Source organism: Puma concolor, chromosome D4 (assembly GCF_028749965.1).
Source record: "Puma concolor isolate L17-30 chromosome D4, mPumCon1.1.hap2, whole genome shotgun sequence".
In the NCBI taxonomy this organism is placed as follows: Eukaryota; Metazoa; Chordata; class Mammalia; order Carnivora; family Felidae; genus Puma; species Puma concolor.
The window spans coordinates 85164775-85189582 of NC_141679.1; the positions used below are offsets into that span (position 1 = coordinate 85164775).

The 24808-nt window shown below is 39.3% G+C and overlaps 1 protein-coding gene and 1 pseudogene across 7 annotated transcripts in view; one reads left to right on the plus strand and one right to left on the minus strand.

Moving 5' to 3' along the window:
• Window positions 1-24808, minus strand: part of MAPKAP1 (MAPK associated protein 1) — a 247686-nt gene that overhangs the window by 117395 nt on the left and 105483 nt on the right. For all 7 annotated transcript variants that reach the window (XM_086684026.1, XM_086684024.1, XM_086684023.1 and 4 more), the window contains one exon: window positions 20173-20345. In XM_086684026.1, coding sequence (XP_086540152.1) covers window positions 20173-20345 — 173 coding nt within the window. The remainder of the gene's footprint in view (window positions 1-20172; window positions 20346-24808) is intronic.
• LOC147575065 (U4 spliceosomal RNA) lies at window positions 14821-14946 on the plus strand (annotated as a pseudogene).

The window sequence follows — 24808 nt, forward strand, 5'->3', positions numbered from 1 at the left end:
TCTCCTCTGTGGTCTTTCAGAACTTGATTAGTATTTCTGCATATAGTTATCACATCTTTTTCTTATTTACCGTTCTGTGTTCTCCTAAGAAGCAGGGATCATTCTATTGTCTCTGCATCCTCACTGAGGAGGAAAATGGCTGGCACTTAACAAGTATTTGTTGAATGAATGAATATATGAATGTATAGACTGAATCACTCTACCCATGAAAAAAACATAAAGGGTATTATTAATGATGTGTGTGCTAATGAGGAGAAGTAATAAGCTTTTCTTTTTCTTTTTCTTGCTTGTCACATTGATATCTGTTAACCAAATGGGGCTTTCTAGGCAATGCACATGTGCCAGAGATTGCAAACCAAGACAAAAGGAGAAGTCCCAGGAAGAGGTGAGGATCAAAGAGGCATTTTTACGGTTCATCAAGATACGAGTGCTGGCACCTCACTTTTTTTATGGAGAAAAAACACTGAGAAATTATTACGACTATGTAAAAATGTTTAATTACATGCATATAAAAAGACTAGAAGGAAAGGTACCAAAAAGTTTACAAAGGTTATGTTTACAATTGAGCAATGAGCACTTTTTTCCTGTACCTTCCAGATGTCCCAGATGTCCCTTCCAGATGACTAAGGATAACTTTCATTTTCTTTTCTTTATAAAATACTTATTTTTTGATAAGGGTAATGCATGATTAGAATCATGGAACAATTTAGAAATACAGAACAGTACAAAGGTTGGGAAATCTCTCACACCACTGTAGAATCACCTGTTCTAGAGACTCAGCATCTCCTGCCTCACCCACATCCCCTGCTTCCTAAGTGGTCATTTTCTCTATCGAGTCCTGGATTTTATGGAGAAAATAACCATACATACCTGCTGCATAAGGATCTCATAAGGATTATATGAGTTAATTAACTGTACAGTAGCTGGCATGAAGAAAGATTCTCATTTTGTCAAAATTTCTTCTACCACTCTTAAGCTTTTGATCACACAGAAGCAGAATTAACTAACAGAAGCATGGGGGACAGCATGAGATAAAGAACACTAAAAGTCCTAGTTGTGAGTCACTATCAGGGATTGAGTAATGATAAAAGACTAGTAGCCACCAGTTTGTTCTCTGTATTTAAGAGTCTTTTTTTTGGTCTCTTTTATCTTTTTCATTTGCTTTCTTAAATCCCACATATGAATGAGATCATATGGTATTTGTCTTTCTCTGACTTATTTCACTTAGTTATACCCTCTAGATCCATCCATGTTGTTGCAGGTGGCAAGATTTCATTCTTTTTTTTTTTTTTTTGGCTGAGTATTTTTCTATTTATATATATGTATACATGTGTCTATATCACATATATATCACATTACATCTTCTTTATCCACTCATCTATTGAAGAAAACGTGGGTTGTTTTGTATCTTGGTTATGGTAAATAATGTTGCAATAAAAACATAGGTGTCTTAAAAAGACATAGGTGTCTAAAAAAAGAGGCTTAATTTTAGAATTGGGTTAGCATGGAAAAAGCAGGCCCTTCCAGGGACAATGATATTTGTGAGAAGACTGGAAGTTAGAACGGTGAATGGATGCAAAATGTAGCCTGTTGCCAAAAAGAGATCCTTCTGGAGGATGGACAGATCTCTCTCTCTCTCTCTCTCTCTCTCTCTCTCTCTCGCTCTCACATACATACACACACACACTCTGTCATTAAATGTACTCATTAACGCTTTGGAGATTTTATATTTATACAAATAAATGTATGTATAAATAAACATATATCTAAATCTCCAAAGCGTTAATGAGTACAATTAATTGAATTTCACTTATTCATGTTTCCACAAATAAGGCTAACAAAATTTTGCATTAGAAAAATTTATTTCATTTAATTGTTGATCAATATTCATTTCACATTCAAAGGCCAGTTTGGCTTTTATGAAGAGACAAAAGCCTGTAGTCCATATATAGATGGTATTTAATTCATATATGAAAATTCAGGAGCATTCCAGGAAGCATCCTAGATTTCTCCCAAATGTGATCTGACATGTTCAATTTGCTCATAAAAATTCACTTTTATCTTCAAAACATGCAAAATGTACTTAAGCATGATGGCCGGACAGATGAAATTTTGGGGGAGGTTTTTTGGATGAAAAATAAAAAGAGCACATGATTCTGCAATGTCCAGAACTCTTATTACTTGGGTCTTGCTATTTATTTTGATGACAAAATCATTATAAACAGTGCATCAGACATTATCAAGAGAAAAAAGGCCCTGAGGATTGCAGCTCAGAAGTTCATCTCTTTGAAGTCAGAGAAAAGACTTTTAAGACTGTCAAGATTTCCTCTTCTCCAAAATAAACTCCATCAATGTAAAGTGAAAACTGATAAATAACATTTTAAGGTTTGTCAAGCCACAACCACATCACACAAGAATAGTTAAGTCTAAATTTTCTGGCAAAGAAGTTCTAAGGAGAAAATGCCCACTAATTTCCAAATGAAAGCAAGACCTTCATAGTGTTTCATCTGAGCTCCTTTTTTTTTTTTTTTTTTTTAACGTTTATTTATTTTTTTTGGGACAGAGAGAGACAGAGCATGAACGGGGGAGGGGCAGAGAGAGAGGGAGACACAGAATCGGAAACAGGCTCCAGGTTCTGAGCCATCAGCCCAGAGCCTGACGCGGGGCTCGAACTCACGGACCGCGAGATCGTGACCTGGCTGAAGTCGGACGCTTAACCGACTGCGCCACCCAGGCGCCCCTGAGCTCCTTTTTTAGATAGTTCCTATTGCTATGTCTTCAAGTTCATTGATTTTTTTTCCTTTTGCGGTGTCTAATCTACTCTTAAACTCACACAGTATAGTTTCCATTTCAGATACTATACTTTTCATCTCTAGAAGTTCCATCTAGGTTTTCTTAAATATCTTCTACTTCTTTCCTCATCATGTTCATGTTTCCCTGTATTATCTTGAACATATGGAACATGTTTATAATAGCTATTTTAACATCCTTGTTTGCTAATTCTATCATTCTGGCATTTCTGGGAAGTCCTCTTTTCATATTGTTCTGAACCGGACATTTTTAAAACAAATTCACTTGGCAAAATTCTAAGTTTCAGAAACTCGTTCATTCTATTACAAACTGACCTTGAAAAGGTCCAGTAGGATCTTTCCGAAACACAATATGATACTGTCACTTCCCTGTTTAAAACCTTTTGCAACCTTTCAAATAAAAACAAAAGAGACCATTAATAGTACCTGGGTTCCATAAAGCCTTCCAGTATATTTTGCCCTGCTTTCAACTCAATCTCTTGACATTTCAGAACACACACCTTAGGCTCCATTCACACCACGTGCTTGCAGTATCCTAATCAGGTCCTAGCATATATACATGCTAGCTCCTGTTACTATTCATGCCGGCCTCTCAGCCCAGAGGCTCTCTATTCCTAGTCTATCCAGTCATCTTTTGAGATTTAGCTCAAGTATCCATTCTACTGGGAAGACTTCCCTAACATTCCTCTCACCCCTACTCAACCCAAGCCTCCAACTTCTAGCAGAATTAGAAGAGCCCTTTTCTGTGTCCTCACAGCATTCTATTATGTCTACTATTATAGCAAGTCTCAAGGACAATGGAGCTAAAATTGTGTAATTTGGTGTCTGCCTCATATATTAGCCTAAATCTTGAGGCCATAAGCTTTATTTTATGACTGATTATATCCCCAGTGCCTAGTATAGTACCTGGGATGGTGCAGACAACATCTAAATGTTTGCTGAGTGAATGACTGCAAGAATAAAAAGATGGATGGATGGACGGATGGATGGATGGATGGATGGGAGGGATGGAGGAAAATCTCAAATGCCTATGTCTCCAGATGCTATCAGGAAAAGAAATTCATTGCTTTGTATAACATAGTCGTTAAGAACAAGAGAAATGGAGTCAAACCTGGGTTCAAATCCTGACTCTGTCTGCCACTTATTAAATACATGATCTCGGGCATTACCTTAAATTCCTGATTCTCAGCTTCTCTATTGTTATCTAAGAGTTACAGAGGTATTATAAGGAAGGAGATAATATATGTAAAATGCTTAGCCTGGGTCATGACACAAAGCAGGCATTCTAATGTGTTCATATCTACCCATTCATTACCTAGTAAGTGTGAGGACTCTGGCTCTTGGGAAATGTTGACAATGAGCAATATTTCTGTGCAGCTCAATGAAGACAGTGTTTGTAAACAGTATTCCCAAACCTTCATCTATCACTTAAATATCTGACCAGGTTGAGACAATCTAACTCAGTGTTTTTTGATGAATAAAGGTTTGTATACCGTCAGAAGCTTGTCTAAGCAGACACGTGGAGAAGGGCTTCTTCCCTGGCAATGGCATGGGTGGTAAGTTTAGTCTACATCTCTGAATCTGAATGTTCCTATGTTCTCTCATCCATTCCACAAATCACTTATTGAGTACTTGCTATTTGCTAAGCATTGTGTTAGGGACTAAGGAAAACAAAACAATAAAATAGACAACGTCCAGCCTCCAAACTTATAACTATCCTACTGCTTACAAGACTTCTTCATCACATGGACAACTCTCAAGTCATCTCAGCCTTCATTTCATCCTAAACCAAACTCTTCCTTCACCTCTATTTCTTCTCTAGGACACCCTATTTCAGCACCACCATCTACCTAGTTTTTCAATGTCCAGTCTTAGGCCCTTCTCTTTCTTCACTTACACATGCTGGAGACTCCAGTTAATCTCTCTATGCATAGGACTCCTACATTCACATTCCTAGCTCATAGTTCTCTCTCTCTTCTAAACTTCAAACATGCAAGTATAAACAACTATTTGAAAACTTCTCTTAGGTATAGCAAAGTCATCTCGAAAAGAAGACAAAACTCGTGCTGCTCCTCCCACTCCCCGACACACATTAAAAAACCGAATTAACACCCAGTCTTCCAAAGCCCCCTAATTCAGTGAGCAGCACAATACATCAAGTTGTGCAAGTCAGAAATCTAGGGAGTCACCTTTGGTACCTCTCCTCTCTCATACTTCTCATATCTAATTCATCCCTAAGTCCTATGAATTTCACCTCTTAAATATTCCCAGAATCTGTCCTCTTCCCTCAATCTCCACTGTGGACCCTGCCCATCTTTCAATCTCATCCATCCTATTTTCTCTTCCCTATCTTGTGTTCCAGCCATGCTGGCCTTTGTTAGTCCCCTGCCACAGTGTCACTGCTTCCTCCTGCCACAGTGTCATTGCCATGCAGTTCCATCTGCCAGGAACCTCCCCCTGCCAAATACCTCTGGTATCACTTTCTCAGGGAATTTCTCCCTGACTCCCAAGGCCAGGCTCTCATAAATGGCATTCCTTTCCTTCAGATTACTCAACTCATTTTTATGCAAACATTATTTGGCTTAATTATTTGATATAATTATTTGAATTATTTGCCCATTTCTCTCACTATATTGTTGAATTCATGAAAGAGAGACCATGTCTGGCTCTACTCACCATTGTATATACCCAGCAAAATGCATGGTATGTAACAAACACTCAATAAATATTTATTGAATGTATTAATGAATACAAATGTGAGTGAAACGAGCCAGTTACAAAGTGCTCTTACAATTGATAATTTCTTCTTCCCCATCAAACTGCACATTTTTTGAGTGCAGCGATCACATTTCTCTTGTTCTTCATTTTATCCTCAATACCTAAGGCCTGAAACTCCATCATAAATATTTGCTGAATGAAGGAATAACAAAGAACTGAAGCCTTCAAGATTAAGCTGGATATCAAGAGGAGAAGAGTGAGAAAGGCATTTCTGATTGAAGAAACAGCAAAAGCAGACAGGGTATCAGTGTCAAGAAGCTGCCAGTTAAAGAATGTGATCTGTAGGATGCATGGGATCACAGCTGAGGGTCAGAATGGGAAGGGCCTTTCTTAGGCTGTATTATCTAGGTAAGTGCTTCTCAATGAGGACTCTAAGGAATATAAATTAGAAGCAGCAACCTACAAAGGGGAGGAGAGCAGACAGAAGTGGTCATGTAGATGCAAAAATGGGGAAATATAAAGAATTCAAATTGCAAAGTTGTCAGAAAACATAATGGAAGGTCAAATATTCTTATATGCTTACATAAGCCCACAAGGGCACCACTGTATCATAGCATAGTGCATTCTCTGAATCATTCAGAAAGAGCTAAGTTATACTACTGTTGGTGAACTACTACCAGTATTGGTTGTAGCAGTAGCTGGCTGTAGTTACAGTATTTGACAGCAACAGAAATAAACATTTCCTGAGCACTTGCCATGTATTTTCTCATTTTATTTTCCTAATTACCCTGTTAAGAAGCTTCTATCCTCATTTTACACACAAGATAACTAGAGTACATAGGACTGAAGTAATCAATCCATCCAAGACCATGCTGATGATAAGTGTTAATGCCAGAATTCAAACACAGACTACAGCTTTGGATCCCACTATGTTATACTCCAATTAAGAAGATGGGGAAAGGGGCGCCTGGGTGGCTCAGTCGGTTAAGCGTCCGACTTCGGCTCAGGTCATGATCTCGCGGTTCGTGAGTTCAAGCCCCGCGTCAGGCTCTGTGCTGACAGCTCGGAGCCTGGACCCTGTTTCAGATTCTGTGTCTCCCTCCCTCTCTCTGACCCTCCCCCATTCATGCTCTGTCTCCCTCTGTCTCAAAAATAAATAAACGTTAAAAAAAAAAAGAAGACGGGGAAATATTAACACATTTTAGAGAATCTCTATGAAAAATTATTAAAATAAAGTGTGACAATGAATGAAATAAACTTCAGTGATCGATCTACAAAACCCCAGTTTCCCAAGGGCTCTGAGAAGCTGAGGGTATGTCAGAATGAAGCAAACCCAGTGAACTCCACGTCTTGGTATACTCTACAGCTGCACTCTCCAACATGTAGCTAGCGAGCACTTGAACTATGGCTAGTCTGAATTGACTGTATATAGCAAAGAAACACTGAATTTTTAAAACTTATGACCAAAAAGAACATTAAAAATCTCCTGGGGCGCCTGGGTGGCGCAGTCGGTTAAGCGTCCGACTTCAGCCAGGTCACGATCTCGCGGTCCGGGAGTTCGAGCCCCGCGTCAGGCTCTGGGCTGATGGCTCAGAGCCTGGAGCCTGTTTCCGATTCTGTGTCTCCCTCTCTCTCTGCCCCTCCCCCGTTCATGCTCTGTCTCTCTCTGTCCCAAAAATAAATAAATGTTGAAAAAAAAAATTAAAAAAAAAAATCTCCTTAATTTTGTCAATAACATGTTGAAATAATAATATTTTAGATACAATGGGTTAAAGAAAATATAACCCATGAAAATTATAAAAATTACTTCAATTATAATAATTATTAGGGAAATAAATTTCACCCATCTTTTGGAAACTTTTAAAAATGTGGTTATTAGAAAATTTCAAATTGTAAACATGGCTCACATTTGCAGCTTGCTTTATGTATTTTTTCCAGCTTTGAGATATAACTGAAATATAACATCGTGAAAGTTTATTCCTGGTAATCAATTTGTAAAATACGTGTATTTGATACACTTATGTATTATAAAACAATTACCACCAAGTAGGGTTAGTTAGCTAACACCACCAACACATCACATAGTTACCATTTCTTTTTTGTGATAAGAATACTAATGGTCTACTCTCTTAGCAATTTTCAAGTATATAAAATAGTATTATTAACTATAATTGCAATGCTGTACATTAGATCTCCAAAGCTTATTCATTTTCTAACTGGAAGTCTGTAGTTTTTGACCAGTATTTCCCACCCTTCCCCCATCCCCCAGTCCGTGGTAACCACCATTCTAATCTCTGTTTCTGTGAGTTCAGTTTTAGAGTCCATATATATGTGACATCATGCGGTATTTGTCTTTCTCTGATTTATCTCTTTCAGCATAACGCTCTCAAGGTCAATCCATGTTGTTGCAGACGGCAGGATTTCTTTTTTTTTTTTTTTTTTAATTTTTTTTTTAACGTTTATTTATTTTTGAGACACAGAGAGACAGAGCATGAACAGGGGAGGGGCAGAGAGAGAGGGAGACACAGAATCGGAAACAGGCTCCAGGCTCTGAGCTGTCAGCACAGAGCCCGACGCGGGGCTCGAACTCACGGACCGCGAGATCGTGACCTGGCTGAAGTCGGACGCTTAACCGACTGCGCCACCCAGGCCCCCGTGGATTTCTTTATCTTATCTTTTCATCCATAGACAGACATTCAGGTTGCTTCCATATCTTAACTATTGTGAACAGTGTTGCAATGAACAAGGGAGTGTAGATATCTCTTCAAGATCCTGTTTTCATTTCCTTTGGATATATACCCAGAAGGGGAATTACTAGAGCACATGGTAGTTCTAGTTTTCATTTTTTGAGGATCCTCCATATTGCTTTCCATTGTGGCTGCACCTCTTCACATTCCTAGCAACAGTGCACAAGGGCTTTCTTTTCTCCATATCCTCGCCAACACTTGTTATATCTTGTCTTTTTGATGATAGCCATTCTAACAGGTGTGAGGTGATTGCATTATATTTCTTTTGGACAGCACTGCTCTATTGCCAGACACTTCCACTCACTGAGCAATGCAATAATCTCAAAAGTCTACTACTCCAGCTTCTGGACTATCGCAAAACTCTTCAGGCTTTTAGTAGCTCACCTGTCAGTAGCTGATAAAGAGCAACAGTAAATAAGAGACCAGTGAAATATGTTGAATGTTAAAGGGACAGCTGAACAGAAGAAGGCAAAGAACAGCCATTCTTGTGTACCATAGAGTCAGAACATATGACTACAGTCTCTTCACAAAATTTGGGCTAGTCAAAATTACCCTTAAAAAAATCCCTTAAATTAACTATGAAGTAGAGTAAATGTGGTTCTGTGCAAAGAGCAGTATATACCTCCCACCTCAAGTTCTTGACAGGATAAAATCTCACTGAATTTTATTTCTCTCTCTTTCACGAATGGGTGTTACTCAAAAGATACTGTTTCACTCTTGAATCCGATTAAATATAAATTAAAAAGGAATGCTTAAAAAAATTTTATATGTCAAAAATAGATCTACATTACTATAGTCAACTGATATTTGACAAAGGAGCAAAGGCTTTGGGAGCAAAGCAGCAAAAGGAATGGAGAAAGGATAATCTTTTCAAGTGGGTATTCACATGCAAAAATGATTAAATCTAGACACAGACCTTACACCTTTAACAAAAATTAACTCAAAATGGATCACAGGCCTAAACGTAAAGCAAAAATCACATAAAACTTCTAGAGGATAACATACAGGAAAATCTAGATAACCCTGGGTTTGGTAATTACTTTTTAGACACAACACCAAAACACAATCTATGAAAGAAAAAACTGGTAAGTTGGAGTTGATGCTGTTAAGAAAATGAAATGATAAGCCACCGATTAGGGAAAAAAATCCCTACAAAACACATATCTGATAAATAGACAAAGAACTCTAAAAAAAATCAGTAAGAAAACCACCTGATTAAAAAATTGGCCATGGCACAAAAACAGACACTCAGATCAGTGGAACAGAATAGAGAACCCAGAAATGGACCCACAAATGTATGGGCAACTAATCTTTGACAAAGCAGGAAAGAAGATCCAATGGAATAAAGACAGTCTCTTCAGCAAGTGGTGCTGGGAAAACTGGACAGCGACATGCAGAAGAGTGAACCTGGACCACTTTCTTACACCATACACAAAAATAAGCTCAAAATGGATGAAAGACCTCAAGGTAAGACAGGAAGCCATCAAAATCCACAAGGAGAAAGCGGAAAAACCTCTTTGATCTTGGCCGCAGCAACTCTTACTCACGTCTCCAGAGGCAAGGGAAACAAAAGCAGAAATGAACTATTGGGACCTCATCAAAATAAAAAGCTTCTTCACAGAGAAGGAAACAATCAGTAAAACTAAAAGGCAACCGACGGAATGGGAGAAGATATTTGCAAACGACATATCAGACAGAGGGTTAGTATCCAAAATCAATAAAGAACTTATCAAACTCAACACCCAAAAAACAAATAATCCATTGAAGAAATGGGCAGAACACATGAATAGACACTTCTTCAAAGAAGACATCCAGATGGCCAACCGACACATGAAAAAATGCTCAACATCACTCATCATCAGGGAAATACAAATCAAAACCACAATGAAATACCACCTCACACCTGTCAGAATGGCTAACATGAACAACTCAGGCAACAACAGATGTTGGCAAGGATGCAGAGAAAGAGGATCTCTTTGGCACTGCTGGTGGGAATACAAACTGGTGCAGCCACTCTGGAAAATATTATGGAGGTTCCTCAAAAAATTAAAAATAGAACTACCCTATGACCCAACAATGGCACTACTAGGTATTTATCCAAGGGATACAGGAATGCTGTTTCAAAGGGGCACACACACCCCAATGTTTATAGCAGCACTATTGACAATGGCCAAAGTATAGAAAGAGACCAAATGTCCATCAATGGATGAATGAATAAAGAAGATGTGGTGTGTGTGTGTGTGTGTGTGTGTGTGTGTAATGCTCCATATATATATATATATATATATATATATATATATATATATATATAATACTCCATTATATATATATAATGCAGTATTACTCGGCAATCAAAAAGAATGAAATCTTGCCATTTGCAACTACGTGAAACTAGAGGGTATTATTATGCTAAGCGAAATTAGTCAGAGAAAGACATATATCATATGACTTCACTCATATAAGGACTGTAAGATACAGAACAGATGAACACAAGGGAAGGGAAGCAAAAATAAAAATAGGGAGGGGGGAAAAACATAAGAGACTCTTAAATATGGAGAACAAACAGGGTTACTAGAGTGGTTGTGGGGGGGGGTGGGCTAAATGGGTAAGGGGCATTAAGGAATCTGCTCCTGAAATCACTGTTGCACTATATACTAACTAACTTGGATATAAATTAAAAACAAAAACAAAAACAAAAAAACTGACCAAACACCTGAACAGACAGCTCACCAAAGAATACAGATAGGCGTCAAAAAGCATGTGAAAAAATGTTCAAGACCACTTCCTTAGGGAACTGCAAATTAAAACAAAAATGGGATACCACTGGACACCTAGTAAAATAGCTAAAATCCAAAACGTTTACAAAACCAAATGCTGGAAAGGATTTGTAGCAAAAGGAACTCCCATGTGTTGATGATGGAAATGTCAAATGGTATAACCCTTTGGAAGACATTTGGACAGCTTCTTAGAAAGCTATTTAATAAACAAAGGCTTATCATACAATCCAGCAACTGCACTCTTAGGTATTCGTAAAATGAACTGAAAACTTAACGTCTACATGAAAACCTGCCATAAATGTTTATAGCAGATTTACTATAAAGATTGGAAGCAACCAAGCTGTCCTTCAACAGGTGAATGGAAAAACTATGGTACATTCATGCCATGGAATATTATTCAGCAATATAAAGAGATGAACTATCAAGCCACAAAAAGACATGAAGGAACCTTAAATACCTTAAATATATATTGCTAAGGGAAAACAACAGTCCGAAAAGGCTACGTATAGTAGGATTCCAACCACCTGACATTCTGGAAAATGCAAAATGGTAGGCACAATAAAATGATAAGTGGTTGCTAAAGGTGAACAGGGAAGAATGAGAAGGTGGAGCATGGGGGCATTTTTAGGGCAGTGAAACAATTAGCGATGATGCAATCATCAGAGCCTGGCTGGCTAAGTCAGGAGAGTGGGAGACTCTTGATCTCATGGTTGTGAGTTTGAGCTCCACACTGAGTATAGAGATTACAAATAAATAAACTAAAAAAAAAAAAATAAATAAATAACTGAACAACACAAAGAGTGAACCCTAATATGTAAACTATTGTCTTTAGTTAATAATAATGTATCAATATTGGTTCATCAATTGTTAACAAATGTACTCCACCAATGCAAGGTGTTAATAACAGGGGAAAACAAGTGTCATGAATGAGATGTGTAGCAACTCTGAACTTCCTGTGCAGTTTTTCCATAAACCTAAAACCACTCTAAAAAATAAAGCCTATTTATGGGGCGCTTGGGTGGCTCAGTTGGTTGGGCGTCTGACTTTGGCTCAGGTCCTGATCTCACCATTTGTGGGTTCGAGCCCCGCAACAGGCTCTGTGCTGACAGCTGGGAGCCTGGAGCCTGCTTCAGATTCTGTCTTCCTCTCTCTCTCTCTCTGCCCCTCCCCTGCTCATGCTCTGTTTCTCTCGCTCTCAAAAATAAATAAATATAAAAAAAAATAAAACAAAAAAGCCTATTTAAAAAATGTTTTGGGGTGCCTTGGTGGCTCAGTCAGTTAAGTGTCCGACTTCAGCTCAGGTCATGACCTCGTGGTCCGCTGGTTTGGGCCCCATGTTGGGCCCTGTGCTAACAGCTCAGACCCTGGAGCCTGCTTTGGATTCTGTGTCTCCCTCTCTCTCTGCCCCTCTCCAACTCGTGCTCTATCTCTATCTCTCTCAAAAATAAACATTTAAAAAGAAATAAATAAATATAAAAATGTTTTAAAAATCTTATGGGTAACTGACTTCAGAATTTTAAATAAATAAAAACAGAAAACAACAACAAAGAAAGCATTAAAAAAACAAGCTTAAAACAAGTTGACTAACATGAAACTAACACATCAATAGTGAAGATAAAATTTAGTAAGAGAAATGAAGCAACAGAAAGACAAATAAAGAAACTGATCCCATTCACAATTGCACCAAGAATCATAAAATACCTAGGAATAAACCTAACCAAAGATAAAAAAAGATCTGTATGATGAAAACTATAGAAAGATTATGAAGGAAATTGAAGAAGATACAACGAAATGGAAAAACATTCCGTGCTCATGGATTGGAAGAATAAATATTGTTAAAATGTCAATACTACCCAAAGCAATATACACATTCAATGCAATCCCAATCAAAATTGCACCAGCATTCTTCTCGGAGCTAGAACAAGCAGTCCTAAAACTTGTATGGAACCACAAAAGACCCCTGAATAGCCAAAGTAATATTGAAGAAGAAGACCAAAGCGGGAGGCATCACAATCCCAGACTTTAGCCTCTACTACAAACTTGTAATCATCAAGACAGCATGGTATTGGCACAAAAACAGACACACAGACCAATGGAATAGAATAGAGACTCCAGAATTGGACCCACAAAAGTATGGCCAACTAATCTTTGACAAAGCAGGGAAGAATATCCAATGGAAAAAAGACAGTCTCTTTAACAAATGGTGCTGGGAGAACTGGACAGCAACATGCAGAAGAATGAAACTAGACCACTTTCTTACACCATTCACAAAAATAAACTCAAAATGGATAAAGGACCTGAATGTGAGACAGGAATCCATCAAAACCCTAGAGGAGAAAGCAGGAAAAAACCTCTGTGACCTCAGCCGCAGCAATTTCTTACTTGACACATCTCCAAAGGCAAGGGAATTAAAAGCAAAAATGAACTATTGGGACCTCATGAAGATAAAAAGCTTCTGCACTGCAAAGGAAACAATCAATAAAACTAAAAGGCAACCGACGGAATGGGAAAAGATATTTGCAAATGACATATCGGACAAAGGGCTAGTATCCAAAACCCGAAAAACAAATAATCCAGTGAAGAAATGGGCAGAAAACATGAATAGACACTTCTCTAAAGAAGACATCCAGATGGCCCAACAGGCACACGAAAAGATGCTCAACGTCGCTCCTCATCAGGGAAATACAAATCAAAACCACACTCACGCCAGTCAGAGTAGCTAAAATGAACAAATCAGAAGACCACAGATACTGGAGAGGATGTGGAGAAACGGGAACCCTCTTGCACTGTCGATGGGAATGCAAACTGGTGCAGCCACCCCGGAAAACAGTGTGGAGATTCCTCAAAAAATTAAAAATAGATCTACCCACGATCCAGCAATAGCACTGCTAGGAATTTACCCAAGGGATACAGGAGTGCTGATGCATAGGGGTACTTGTACCCCAATGTTTTTAGCAGCACTTTCAACAATAGCAAAATTATGGAAAGAGCCTAAATGTCCATCAACTAATGAATGGATAAAGAAACTGTGGTTCATATGCACAATGGAATACTATGTGGCAATGAGAAAGAATGAAATGTGGCCTTTTGTAGCAACGTGGATAGAACCGGAGAGTGTTATGCTAAGTGAAATAAGTCATACAGAGAAAGACAGATACCATATGTTTTCACTCCTATATGGATCCTGAGAAACTTAACAGAAGACCATGGGGGAGGGAAGGGAAAAAAGAAAAGAAAAAAAAAAAAAAAAGGTTAGAGAGGGAGGGAGACAAACCATAAGAGACGCTTAAAAACTGAGAACAGGGGCGCCTGGGTGGCGCAGTCGGTTAAGCGTCCGACTTCAGCCAGGTCACGATCTCGCGGTCTGTGAGTTCGAGCCCCGCGTCAGGCTCTGGGCTGATGGCTCGGAGCCTGGAGCCTGTTTCCGATTCTGTGTCTCCCTCTCTCTCTGCCCCCTCCCCCATTCATGCTCTGTCTCTCTCTGTCCCAAAAATAAATAAACGTTGGAAAAAAAAAAATTAAAAAAAAAAAAAACTGAGAACAAACTGAGGGTTGATGGGGGGGTGGGAGGGAGGGGAGGGTGGATTATGGGTATTGATGAGGGCACCTGTTGGGATGAGCACTGGGTGTTGTATGGAAACCAATTTGACAATAAATTTTATATTAAAAAAAATGTTTAGTAAGAGAAACTCCCCTATAAAAAAGACAATGATTTAGGGGCGCCTGGCTGGCTCAGTCAGTGACTCTTGAACTTGAGGTTGAGAGTTCAGCTTTGCGCAGTGGCAGTATTGTAGCCAATGAGGTTTATCCGAGGCGCGATTATTGCTAATTGAGAGTTCAAGTCCCACGTTGGATGTGGAGATCACTTAAAAATAAAATCTTAAAAAAAAAAAAAAAAAAAAAAAGATAGTGATTTAGGCAGGTTTAAAAAAGAAAAACCTCACAAAATTATTCAACATATCTAAAACAAAAAGGCAAAGGTAATAGGCTGAACAAAGACAGATTAGAAAAACGCGAAGAACAGGAGGTGGAAAAGCTCCTATTACTGAAATAAAGCAAAGAAAAGGGCAGGACACACAATTCATAAAACAAAGAGGGCTGTTTTATATTGAAAAAAGTACAACTCACAATAAAGATATGAAATGCATGAACATTTCTGTGCGCTGCAATATGTAAAGTGGAAACTGTTGAAATCATAGGGGAAACTGACAAAAACAAACAAGAAAATGGAAACATTAATTCATTTCTCTTAATCATCCATAGACCAAATAGTCAAAAATATAAGAATGTAATAGTAATTAAATATATCATTTTAATAAGAATATAATGAATTCTATAACCTACAGAGAATGTTTCCAGAATCCACAAAATATTTATGAAAGTTCATTGTATAGTAAGCCCCCATAAATAAATAAACAAATAAATTTCTAAGCAGAAATTTTACAGGCCACGTTTCCTGATGAAAATTCAATAAACATGAATCTACACAACAAAGTATAAAAATTCAACTACCTAGAGACTGAAATGATTTCAGTTCATTTCTTACAAATGTTTTTCCTAAAATCAGGGTATGAAAAAAGCAGAAAATTAGCTAAAGTACCACATTCCATCTTGCTCAAGAGTTAACAGGTAGAAGAGTAAAGGAGGCCAAAAATTCTAGCCAAATTCTCCATTCCTTCCCTGGGGCCAAAGCCTACTACTACTGATAGTTTTCCAAGGCACAGAAACAGGAGAGCAGTATTTCTAAATAAACTGTTTTCCTAACAACCAGACTGAAACCATGCATCTAGCAATTTGGCCCCCTGTGAATGAAGAGCTCTTTGCAGGGCAAACCCACTGGAAAAGATCAAAGAAGGATCTATTCTAACACTTTAAGTACAAATAGGTCAGGAAGAAAATACCTTGTACTGTACTGTCTGATAGGAAGAGATCCCAGGGATTTACTTTATAGATTGTCTTATACCAAACAAAACTGTGAAATCCACTGTTACATGAGGATTGCAAAAAATTTCAAAGGATCAATGGTTTCTTCAGAATCAATGTAACTTTGCAATTCACAATATACTTACAGAGCAACTATTAAAAAACGTGAACATGCTGGATACCTCAGGAATATAAATATTAATAAGATTTATTCAATTTCAGAGGCTTACAAACTAGTACAAGAGATAATCTCTACTTTGGGGGTTTGGAATTGCTAATTAAATTGTTTGAATCTTCCTTAATCCTCACTTATTTTTCATCTCTTTATCAGTTTTTGGTAGGAATGCATCAAAATTTCCCATTTTGACTATGGATCACTCAATGCCACTTTACAATTCCCTTAAAATATTTTGGTACTATACTGCTAGGTGCATATGCAGTCAGAAGCATTATGTTATCTTGGTGGGGCTATTCCTTTTTTTCATTACGTAGTTTACCAAAATATCCCTATTGATGTGTTTTTGCCCTAAATTCTACTGTTTTGACTCTTTGCAACAGGCCCATCTCCCCACCTCACCACCGTGCTTTGTCTCCCTTGGCCAGGTAAAGCTGAAGACTCTAGGCCCATGGGAAAGGAGAAGGCAGAATGGCTGTCTGACAGCTTCTGGAGTGGAAAAAGAAAGTAAGGATCTTTTGTAAAGGGAAAGTTCTTTTTTTGTTTGTTTTTAACGTTTATTTATTTTTGACAGAGAGAGTCAGAGAGCGAGTAGGGGAGGCACAGACACAGAGAAAGGAGGCACAGAATCAAAGCAGGCTCCAGTTTCTGAGCTGTCAGCACAGAGCCGAATGCGGGGCTCAAACTCACGAACTGCCAGATCATGACCTGGCACTTAACCAACTGAGCCACGCAGATGCTCCTGTGAAGGGAAAGTTCTTAATTCTAATGTAGTCTAATTAACATTTTGTTTTCTAATATGGATCCTGCTTTCAGTATCATATATAAGAACTCTTCATTTAGCTCTCGGTCCCAAAGGTTTTCTGTTCTTTCTTCTAAAAGTTTAAAGTTTTACATTTCATTCTCAATTCATTTTTGAATCAATTTTTTACAAGGTATATGAGGTTTAGGTTGATTTTTTTTGGTGTGTGGATGTCCCATTGCTCCAGCATAATTTGCTGTAAAGGCTAACCTTCATCCATTTCATTTGTATGTGCTTTTAATATGAAGACTAGTTTGTATCTGCCTCCAGTTCTAGGAAATACTCTGGCATTCTCTCTTCAGATATTGTTTCTTGAGATTCCTTCCATTCTCTGCCTCACAAGTGGGAGGCTCTCCATCTTTGCTCCACGTCTCTTAACTTACTCATCTTCCATTCTCTGTGTCTCCTTATCTCTGTGTGTTAGTATCACGTCCTAGGTTGAATTCACTGGTAGTATCTTTCATCTCAGTCCCTCTTAACTGTGTCCAGTCTAGAGTTTATCCCATATACTCTTTTGTTGTTACTTTAATAACCACATTTTATATTTCCAGTACCTTTAATTGGTTCTCTTCTAACTGGTTAATTCTCATCTGCTTAGTTGTGTTTCACCATTTCCTAGGAATTTACCATGGATGTTATTCCTTCATCTCTTTGATGATTTTAAACATATTTATTTGAAGTTAATTTGCAGATTGCTTTACTATATTCTGTTGGGAGTGAATTCATCTCCTAATTATTGTCTTTCTTAGTAGTTATACTCGTTTGAGAATTTTAATTTGCTAGCTCCTCTTGAATAGGAACAGTTTCTCTCTTTCTCTCTCTCCCTCCTTCTCCCTGCCTCCTTGTTTTTACAGTTATTGCCACCGTCTTCCATCCCCGTCCAAGCAGAGGCCTCCACCATACAACCAGGTCTTATACCTATCCCTTGCAAACACCACCAGGGAGATCATAAACCCAGTCATGTCATGGCCAGGTCCCAGTAGCACTGCTATCTCTATTCCCCTACCACCCCAGAAACACAACTTGAAACAAGTCATACACTCAGTCAGCTTTGTTCAGTTTCTTTTCATAAGTGGGACAGTCCCATCCCAGCTCCCAGGTTCTAGCAGTGAGACTTCCTCTGATCCCTATCCAGGCACAAAGTTCCTCTGGTCTCCATACCCTCAAGCAGTGTTTCCTACTCTTTTCTAACATCACGGCATACTTTGAAAATAACAGTATGAGTATGGTACATGGGTAGAGGGATGAGACTCTTCCCTACCCAGAAATGCCAGCTGGGGCTCCAACCACCCCAGGCCCTGCCTAGCTACCCCAAAGCCTGAAAATAATCACAACATGTTTTTTGGGAAGTACCACCCTAAAAGAATCAACTCCCTGCACATGCTGCCTATTTCCATACCTGGTTCCATTTTTAGCCTACCAGGATGTTTATCTTGTTATTCAACTACAGGTATGTCAGTAACATACTTCACTTATCATTGCTATGTATTTGGAACAGAATTCAGAATTTAAAGCCTGAATGTGAAGGATCATTATAACAGAAGTCCATGCTTTTCCCTCTGTTTTAGAACACCCTCTCAACCCCTCTGCATCACTTTCCCTACTCCTTCAAGTTTCAGCTTAGATGTATAATCATGACTCCATTCTCACCCTCAAATATGGGATCAGACATTCTCACAGAACCTGATTTTACATGCTACTGTACTGTATTCCTATTGCTTATCTACCTTAGATAGTAAGCTCTCTAATGGCATGACCTGCCTTTTTCGTTTCTGGATGTCAAGATCTAGCACTGTGCCTGCAGTAAGTAGGAACTCAATGAATGTTTTAATATGACCCACACACATAGTGGGTATAATGTAATAGTGAAGAACCAGGGCTCTGAAGCCAGGGATCCCTAGGGCTTAATGCCAGTTCTACCACTTACTGTGTGATTTAGGAAAGTGACTTAGCCTCTCTAAGTTTTAGTTTCCTCATCTGTAACATGTATGTCACAATTAAATCCTGACTCTTGTTCCTTACTAGTCGTGTGACCCTAGGCAATCCTTTGTGTCTCTTGGTCTCAGTGCCTGCACTAAGCAATCTCTTAATTAACTCAGACAACATGTGTAAAGTCACCAGCACTTTGACTCCTTTCTCTACTTTGTTTACACTTCATGCTGAAAAAAGGGTAACACTATAGCTCAGCCTTGGTCAAGCCTTTTTTTGAGCCTAGGTGGTCGAAAAGACTTTCTATTGCCACAGGAGCAGTAAACATTATATTCACAGTGTATTCAGGCAAAGTGGAGGCAATGTCAATGAGAACTTGAAAAAATAATTCTAAGTGCAAATGTAATGTATTTCAAGAAGAAAAAGCAACCAAGCAACTGACCACAGACTGGACCATTCTAAGAGAAGAGAAAGTCTCCATGAGAATCCATTTCCAAAATGAAAGCATCCACTACATTTTGCTGTATTGTAAGTCCTACTGCTGAAGAGAGCACAGCAAACAAAAGAGGATGGCTGTCAGATAAGATATTCAAGTATGGGGGAACCGATGCAGCAAAGCACTTTACATGATATGCACGTAGAAATTCTACTTTGAAGCATTACATTTTTCATATAATTGTTTAATCATGAATAGAGCTTAGTGATTGAGAGAAAAACTGTACCACTGACTAACAACAAGGTCCTTCAGACCTAAAGGAAATAATGCAAAAACCTTAGCATCAAACAGAACGGGAGTCAAATCTGGACTCTGCCATGTCCCAATGGCGTGAACTTAAGCAAATATCAATTCTCTGATTCAGAGTTTCCTCCTCTGCAGAATAAGGATCACACTGCTCACCTCACAGAGAGCCAGGAGAATTAAATGAGAAATCAGGTGTGCAGAGGTTTAGCATTACTGCCCAAATCATGGTAGGGGTTCAACAATTATTAGTTCCCTCCTACTGCCTCCCATGCAACTTTTACCAGCAAGCATCATAAAAGGGTTTGGAAACTGCTAAAATATATTGTCTCATGTCTGGATTCACAAACTTATTAGCCTATTCTGTACGCGGATTTCTCTGAGATAAGCCTGGGATACCCAGGCCCAAGATCTGGTGAGCAACCTGACCTGGATCCGTGTGGATGTCTGGCTCCCAGGCCAATGCCTAGAAAGACTGACCGGGCCCAGAATGCAGCATGGGTGGCCCGGAGACAGCCAGAAACTAGAGCAGCCAAAAAGAGGAAGGATTACTTGAGCTTCGGCTCCCGTCCTTCACTTGTGTACTGCCAGCAGATGAGCCCGATCAGGTCCTGCACCCTGGCGCTGGCCATTGTCACCACAGTCATTGGCAGAAGTCTGTCCTGGCTCGAGTGCAGGGGGAGGTAGACGTCGATCTTCTTGGTTGCTGTTGTGCCGACATGACCCTGTGGACAGAACACATGCATGAGAGTAACGCACATGGTCACGGTCGCACAGACCCTACTGGGCCCCAATGACTGCTCGCCAGGGCCTGTGTGCAGCACAGCCATTTCTCATCCTTTTGGCACAGACCTGCCTGAGAGCCTGAAATGGTTCCAGAGGGGAAACACTGTCTAGTTCTAAGGAGTTTTTCCCCCTCTTTAATTTTCATTTTCTAATGGTCTAAGAGACCCAGCTCTGCCTGCAGTATGGTAAATGAGGACTAAAACCAAAATAAACAAATTAAGAGTGGTAAGCAGACCTGATGTTTGGTTGTCAGGAGATGTGCTTTGCTAGTTACTCACTGTGACCCTGGACAAGTCACCATTAGACCCTGACCTCAGCTGAAAACTGCCACATCACTCCTTGAGACTTTGAGATAAGCGGCATGGGCAGCTGCCATACTCTGTGAAGAAGCCTTTAGGCCCACAGCACGGGAACCAAGGGCTTGCCTTCTCAGAGATGGGTGGGGGTGAAGGGCCTAATTCCCTTATGCAGTACTCCTGTTTATTTCAGTCACTGCACTGAGGTTCAAGGGTCCCTGGTCTTCCATTATTGTCCTAACTAGTACACCCACGCTACTCTATATACCCTCAATCCCTCCAACACATTTACCCTTTCTCCCTCCTGAAACTTCCACTCTCCTGTGGAATTCCTACACTAACCAGCAAACTTCCATAAACCACTTCTTTAAAAAAAAATACTCCCTTCACTTCTTTGTCTTAATTAAAATCTGCTGGTCATTAAGGACACTGCTTCCTCTGCTGTCCAGAAGACTGTTTCACATTTTTCTTTTTTAACCCCCATATCCTCAAGGCCAGGAGGCTGAGTACATATTCTTATCCCTGCTACTCCCTAATTATTATTTCTCCTTTCTGGCAAAAATCCCTATTCCTTGGAGACCCAAGACCTCCCGACTACACTATCCTCTCTCCACCCTTTTTTGTTTCTATTATCCACCAACCATCCAGAAATGCTCCTCCCTTGACCATCCAGAAATGCTCCTCCCTTGCCAAAGAGTCTGTGTCCCACCCCAACACCTATCATTATTCTTGGCAATTCCATCTAAAGGAACAATCCATGTAATATCCAAGTGTCTTAATCCCTAGACTATGTCATCCCATGCCTTTTCATCCACTCCACCTTCAATCACTTATGGCCGTGGGTACACCAAAGATCTGTACCAACTCCAAAATCTCAAATTAGAAGGTCTATTCACTGGATATACTTTAATATACTTTCATCTCACTTTAGTCCCCAAATTCTTCAACCTACAATCTACTGATCCACCACTATAAATGATGTCACCCTTATTTCCCCACACCACCTTCCAGATTACTTGATCAACCATTGTAAGCATTCCTTTGTAAATGCAGTTTTAACACTCTCTTCCTCCATGGGATTCAACTGGCAGAATGCCAACCTTGGTGAACCTAACTCTCTGCATTCCCCAGCTAAACACTGCTGGAGAAAAATCATGTAACTGCACAGACTGATTTGACCTTAAGCTCATTATGATAAACCTCAAACAGACATTCAACATTGTACAACAAGCCTATGACATCTCCTGATCCAACCTGCACCTCATGCCAAGACCACCACTGCATACTTTTCCTTCCCCCTTCCTACTTCTCATGAGCCTGCCTTGACCGCAGCTCCTATGCTTCGCTCATGTACTGCCAACAGAGACAAATGTTATTCTTCATTAAGAAAATAAGAGCTTTCAGAAAGGAACTCTTATCGTCCCCTCAATAAATTGACAAACTTACCTGGATTTAACAACACGTACTCCCTACACTGGAATGTCACTCATCTCATTAAAGGGCAATCTCTCTGCTTATGCTCTGTGTCCCTTTGGTTCTCACTTTCACAAGGACTTTATCCTTCACTTACTTTTTCACCTTCTCCTACACGATCAGCCTCTCCCTTTCTTTGCTTCCATGACCTACACTCTTGGTTTTTTTCAGTCCTCTCTGGTCTCTGATTTTCAGCCTCCTTTGCAGATTCCTTCACCTCTAGAGTCTCTATTTGTTAGCATTCTCTGGCCTCTAGTTTGGGCTCTCTCGTGCCTGTCTTTCTGTATATTTCTTCCTTAAGTGTTCTCACAGTCCCAGAGCTATAAAACAATCTATATCCTCTTGACACTCAAACCTTATCTCCACCTCAAACTTCTCCCTGGAACCAAATTCATACATCAAACTGTCTATACCATAGGCAGAAAAGTATCACAGACAAGTTAAACTTAAGTTCAAATCTGAACTTCTCACTATCCCTCATTCCATCCTACTCCAAATAACAACACTCTCCCTCATTTCAGTAAATGCTACCACCACTAACACAGCTCCTTATATCAGTAATCCTGATTCTTCTTTCTTCCTCCTGCCTTCTACTCCCTTATATGTTCTAGTGACCACTGCAAAATATATTTCAAAAGAGAAAAAAGTCTTCAGCAAAGGGAGTAGCTGGACAGCCACATACAAAAGAATGAATTTAGGGGTGCCTGGGTGGCTCAGTTGGTTGAGCATCTGACTCTTGATTTTGGTTCAGGTCATGATCCCAGGGTCATGGGACTGAGTCCCATGTCGGGCTCTGCGCTGTGCCTGGAGTCTGCTTAAGATTCTTTCTCCCTCTCCCTCTGCCCCTCTCTCCTGCTCGTGCTCTAAAATAAAAAACAAAAATATTTTTAAAAAAGAATTTAGACCTCTACCTCACACCATCTACAAATAGTAACTCAAAATGGATCTTAGACCTCTACCTCACACCATCTACAAATAGTAACTCAAAATGGATCAAAGCTTTAAATTTAAGGCTAAAACTACAAAATTTTTAAAAGGAAACATAGGTGTAAATTCTTCATGTCCTTGAATTAGGTAATGATTTCTTTAATATGACACCAAAAGCAACAAATGAAATAAACAGGACTTTATAAAAATTAAAAACTTGCATGCCTCAAAGGACATTATTAAGAAAGTGAAAAGACAACCCACAGAATGGGAGAAAATATTTGCAAATCATATATCTGACAAAAATTTAGGACCCAGAATATATAAATAATTCTTACAACTAAGCAATAAAAAGACAAGCCATCCGATCTTTAAAATGGCAAAGAATTTAAATAGACATTTCTCCAAAGAAAATATGAAAATGGTCAATAAGCACATGAAAAACTGTTCAACTTCATTATTCGTTATGGAAATGCAAATCAAAATCACAATGAGATACCACTTCACATTAGGATGGTTCTATATATATTTTTTTCATAGCAGGAATTAGAAAAGCTAGCAAGGAAATGAACAGGTTGGAACCCTCATATATTGTTGGTGGAGCTGTAAAATGATGTAGCCATTGTGGAAAAATAGTTTGTCAGTTTCTCAAAACTTAAACGTAAAGTTACCATGTGACTCAGCAATTCCATTCCTAAGTGTACTTAAAGAGAACTGAAAACATGTTCACATAAAAACATACATAAATGTACATAGCAGCACTACTGATAACAGCCAAAGGATGGAAACGGGTGTCTAGGTGGCTTAGTCAGTTAAGCGTCCAACTCTTTTTTTTTTTTTTTTTAATTTTTTTAATGGTTTTTTAAAATTTATTTTTGAAGGGGAGAGAGAGAGAGACAGAGCATGAGTGGGGGAGGAGCAGAGAGAGAGGGAGACACAGAATCCGAAGCAGGCTCCAGGCTCCGAGCTGTCAGCACAGAGACCGATGCGGGGCTTGAGCTCAGGAACCGCGAGATCATGACCTGAGCCGAAGTCGGACGCTCAGCCGACTGAGCCACCCAGGCGCCCCAAGCGTCCAACTCTTGATTTCAGCTCAGGTCACAATGTCATAGTTCATGAGATTGAGCCCCAGATCAGGCACTGTGCTGATAACATGGAGCCTGCTTCAGATTCTCTCTCTCCCTCTCTCTCTGCCCCTCCTCTGCTCTCTCTCTCAAAATAAATAAACATTAAAAAAGATGGAGGGGCGCCTGGGTGGCTCAGTCAGTTAAGCGCCTGACTCTTGATCTCGGCTCAGGTCATGGTCTCGTGGTTCATGGGTTCGAGCCCCACATTGGGCTCTACTCTGATGGTAAAGAGCCTGTTTGGGATTCTTTTTCTCCTCTCTGCCCCTGCTCTGCTTGTGCTCTCTCTCTCTCTCTCAAAATAAACAAATAATCTTAAAAAAAAAAAAAATGGAAACAATGCAAATGTCCACCAACTGATGAATGCACAAACGAAATGTATACAATGAAATATTACTCAGCCATAAAATGGAATGAAGTATTGGCACATGCTACTACACGGATGAAGCTTGAAAACATTTTTCTAAGAGAAAGAAGCCAGGCATAAAAAGGTCATCTATTGTATGAACTCACTTATATGGAATGTCCAGAACAGACAAATCTACATAAGTAAAAAGATTAGTGGTTGCCAGGACATTGGGT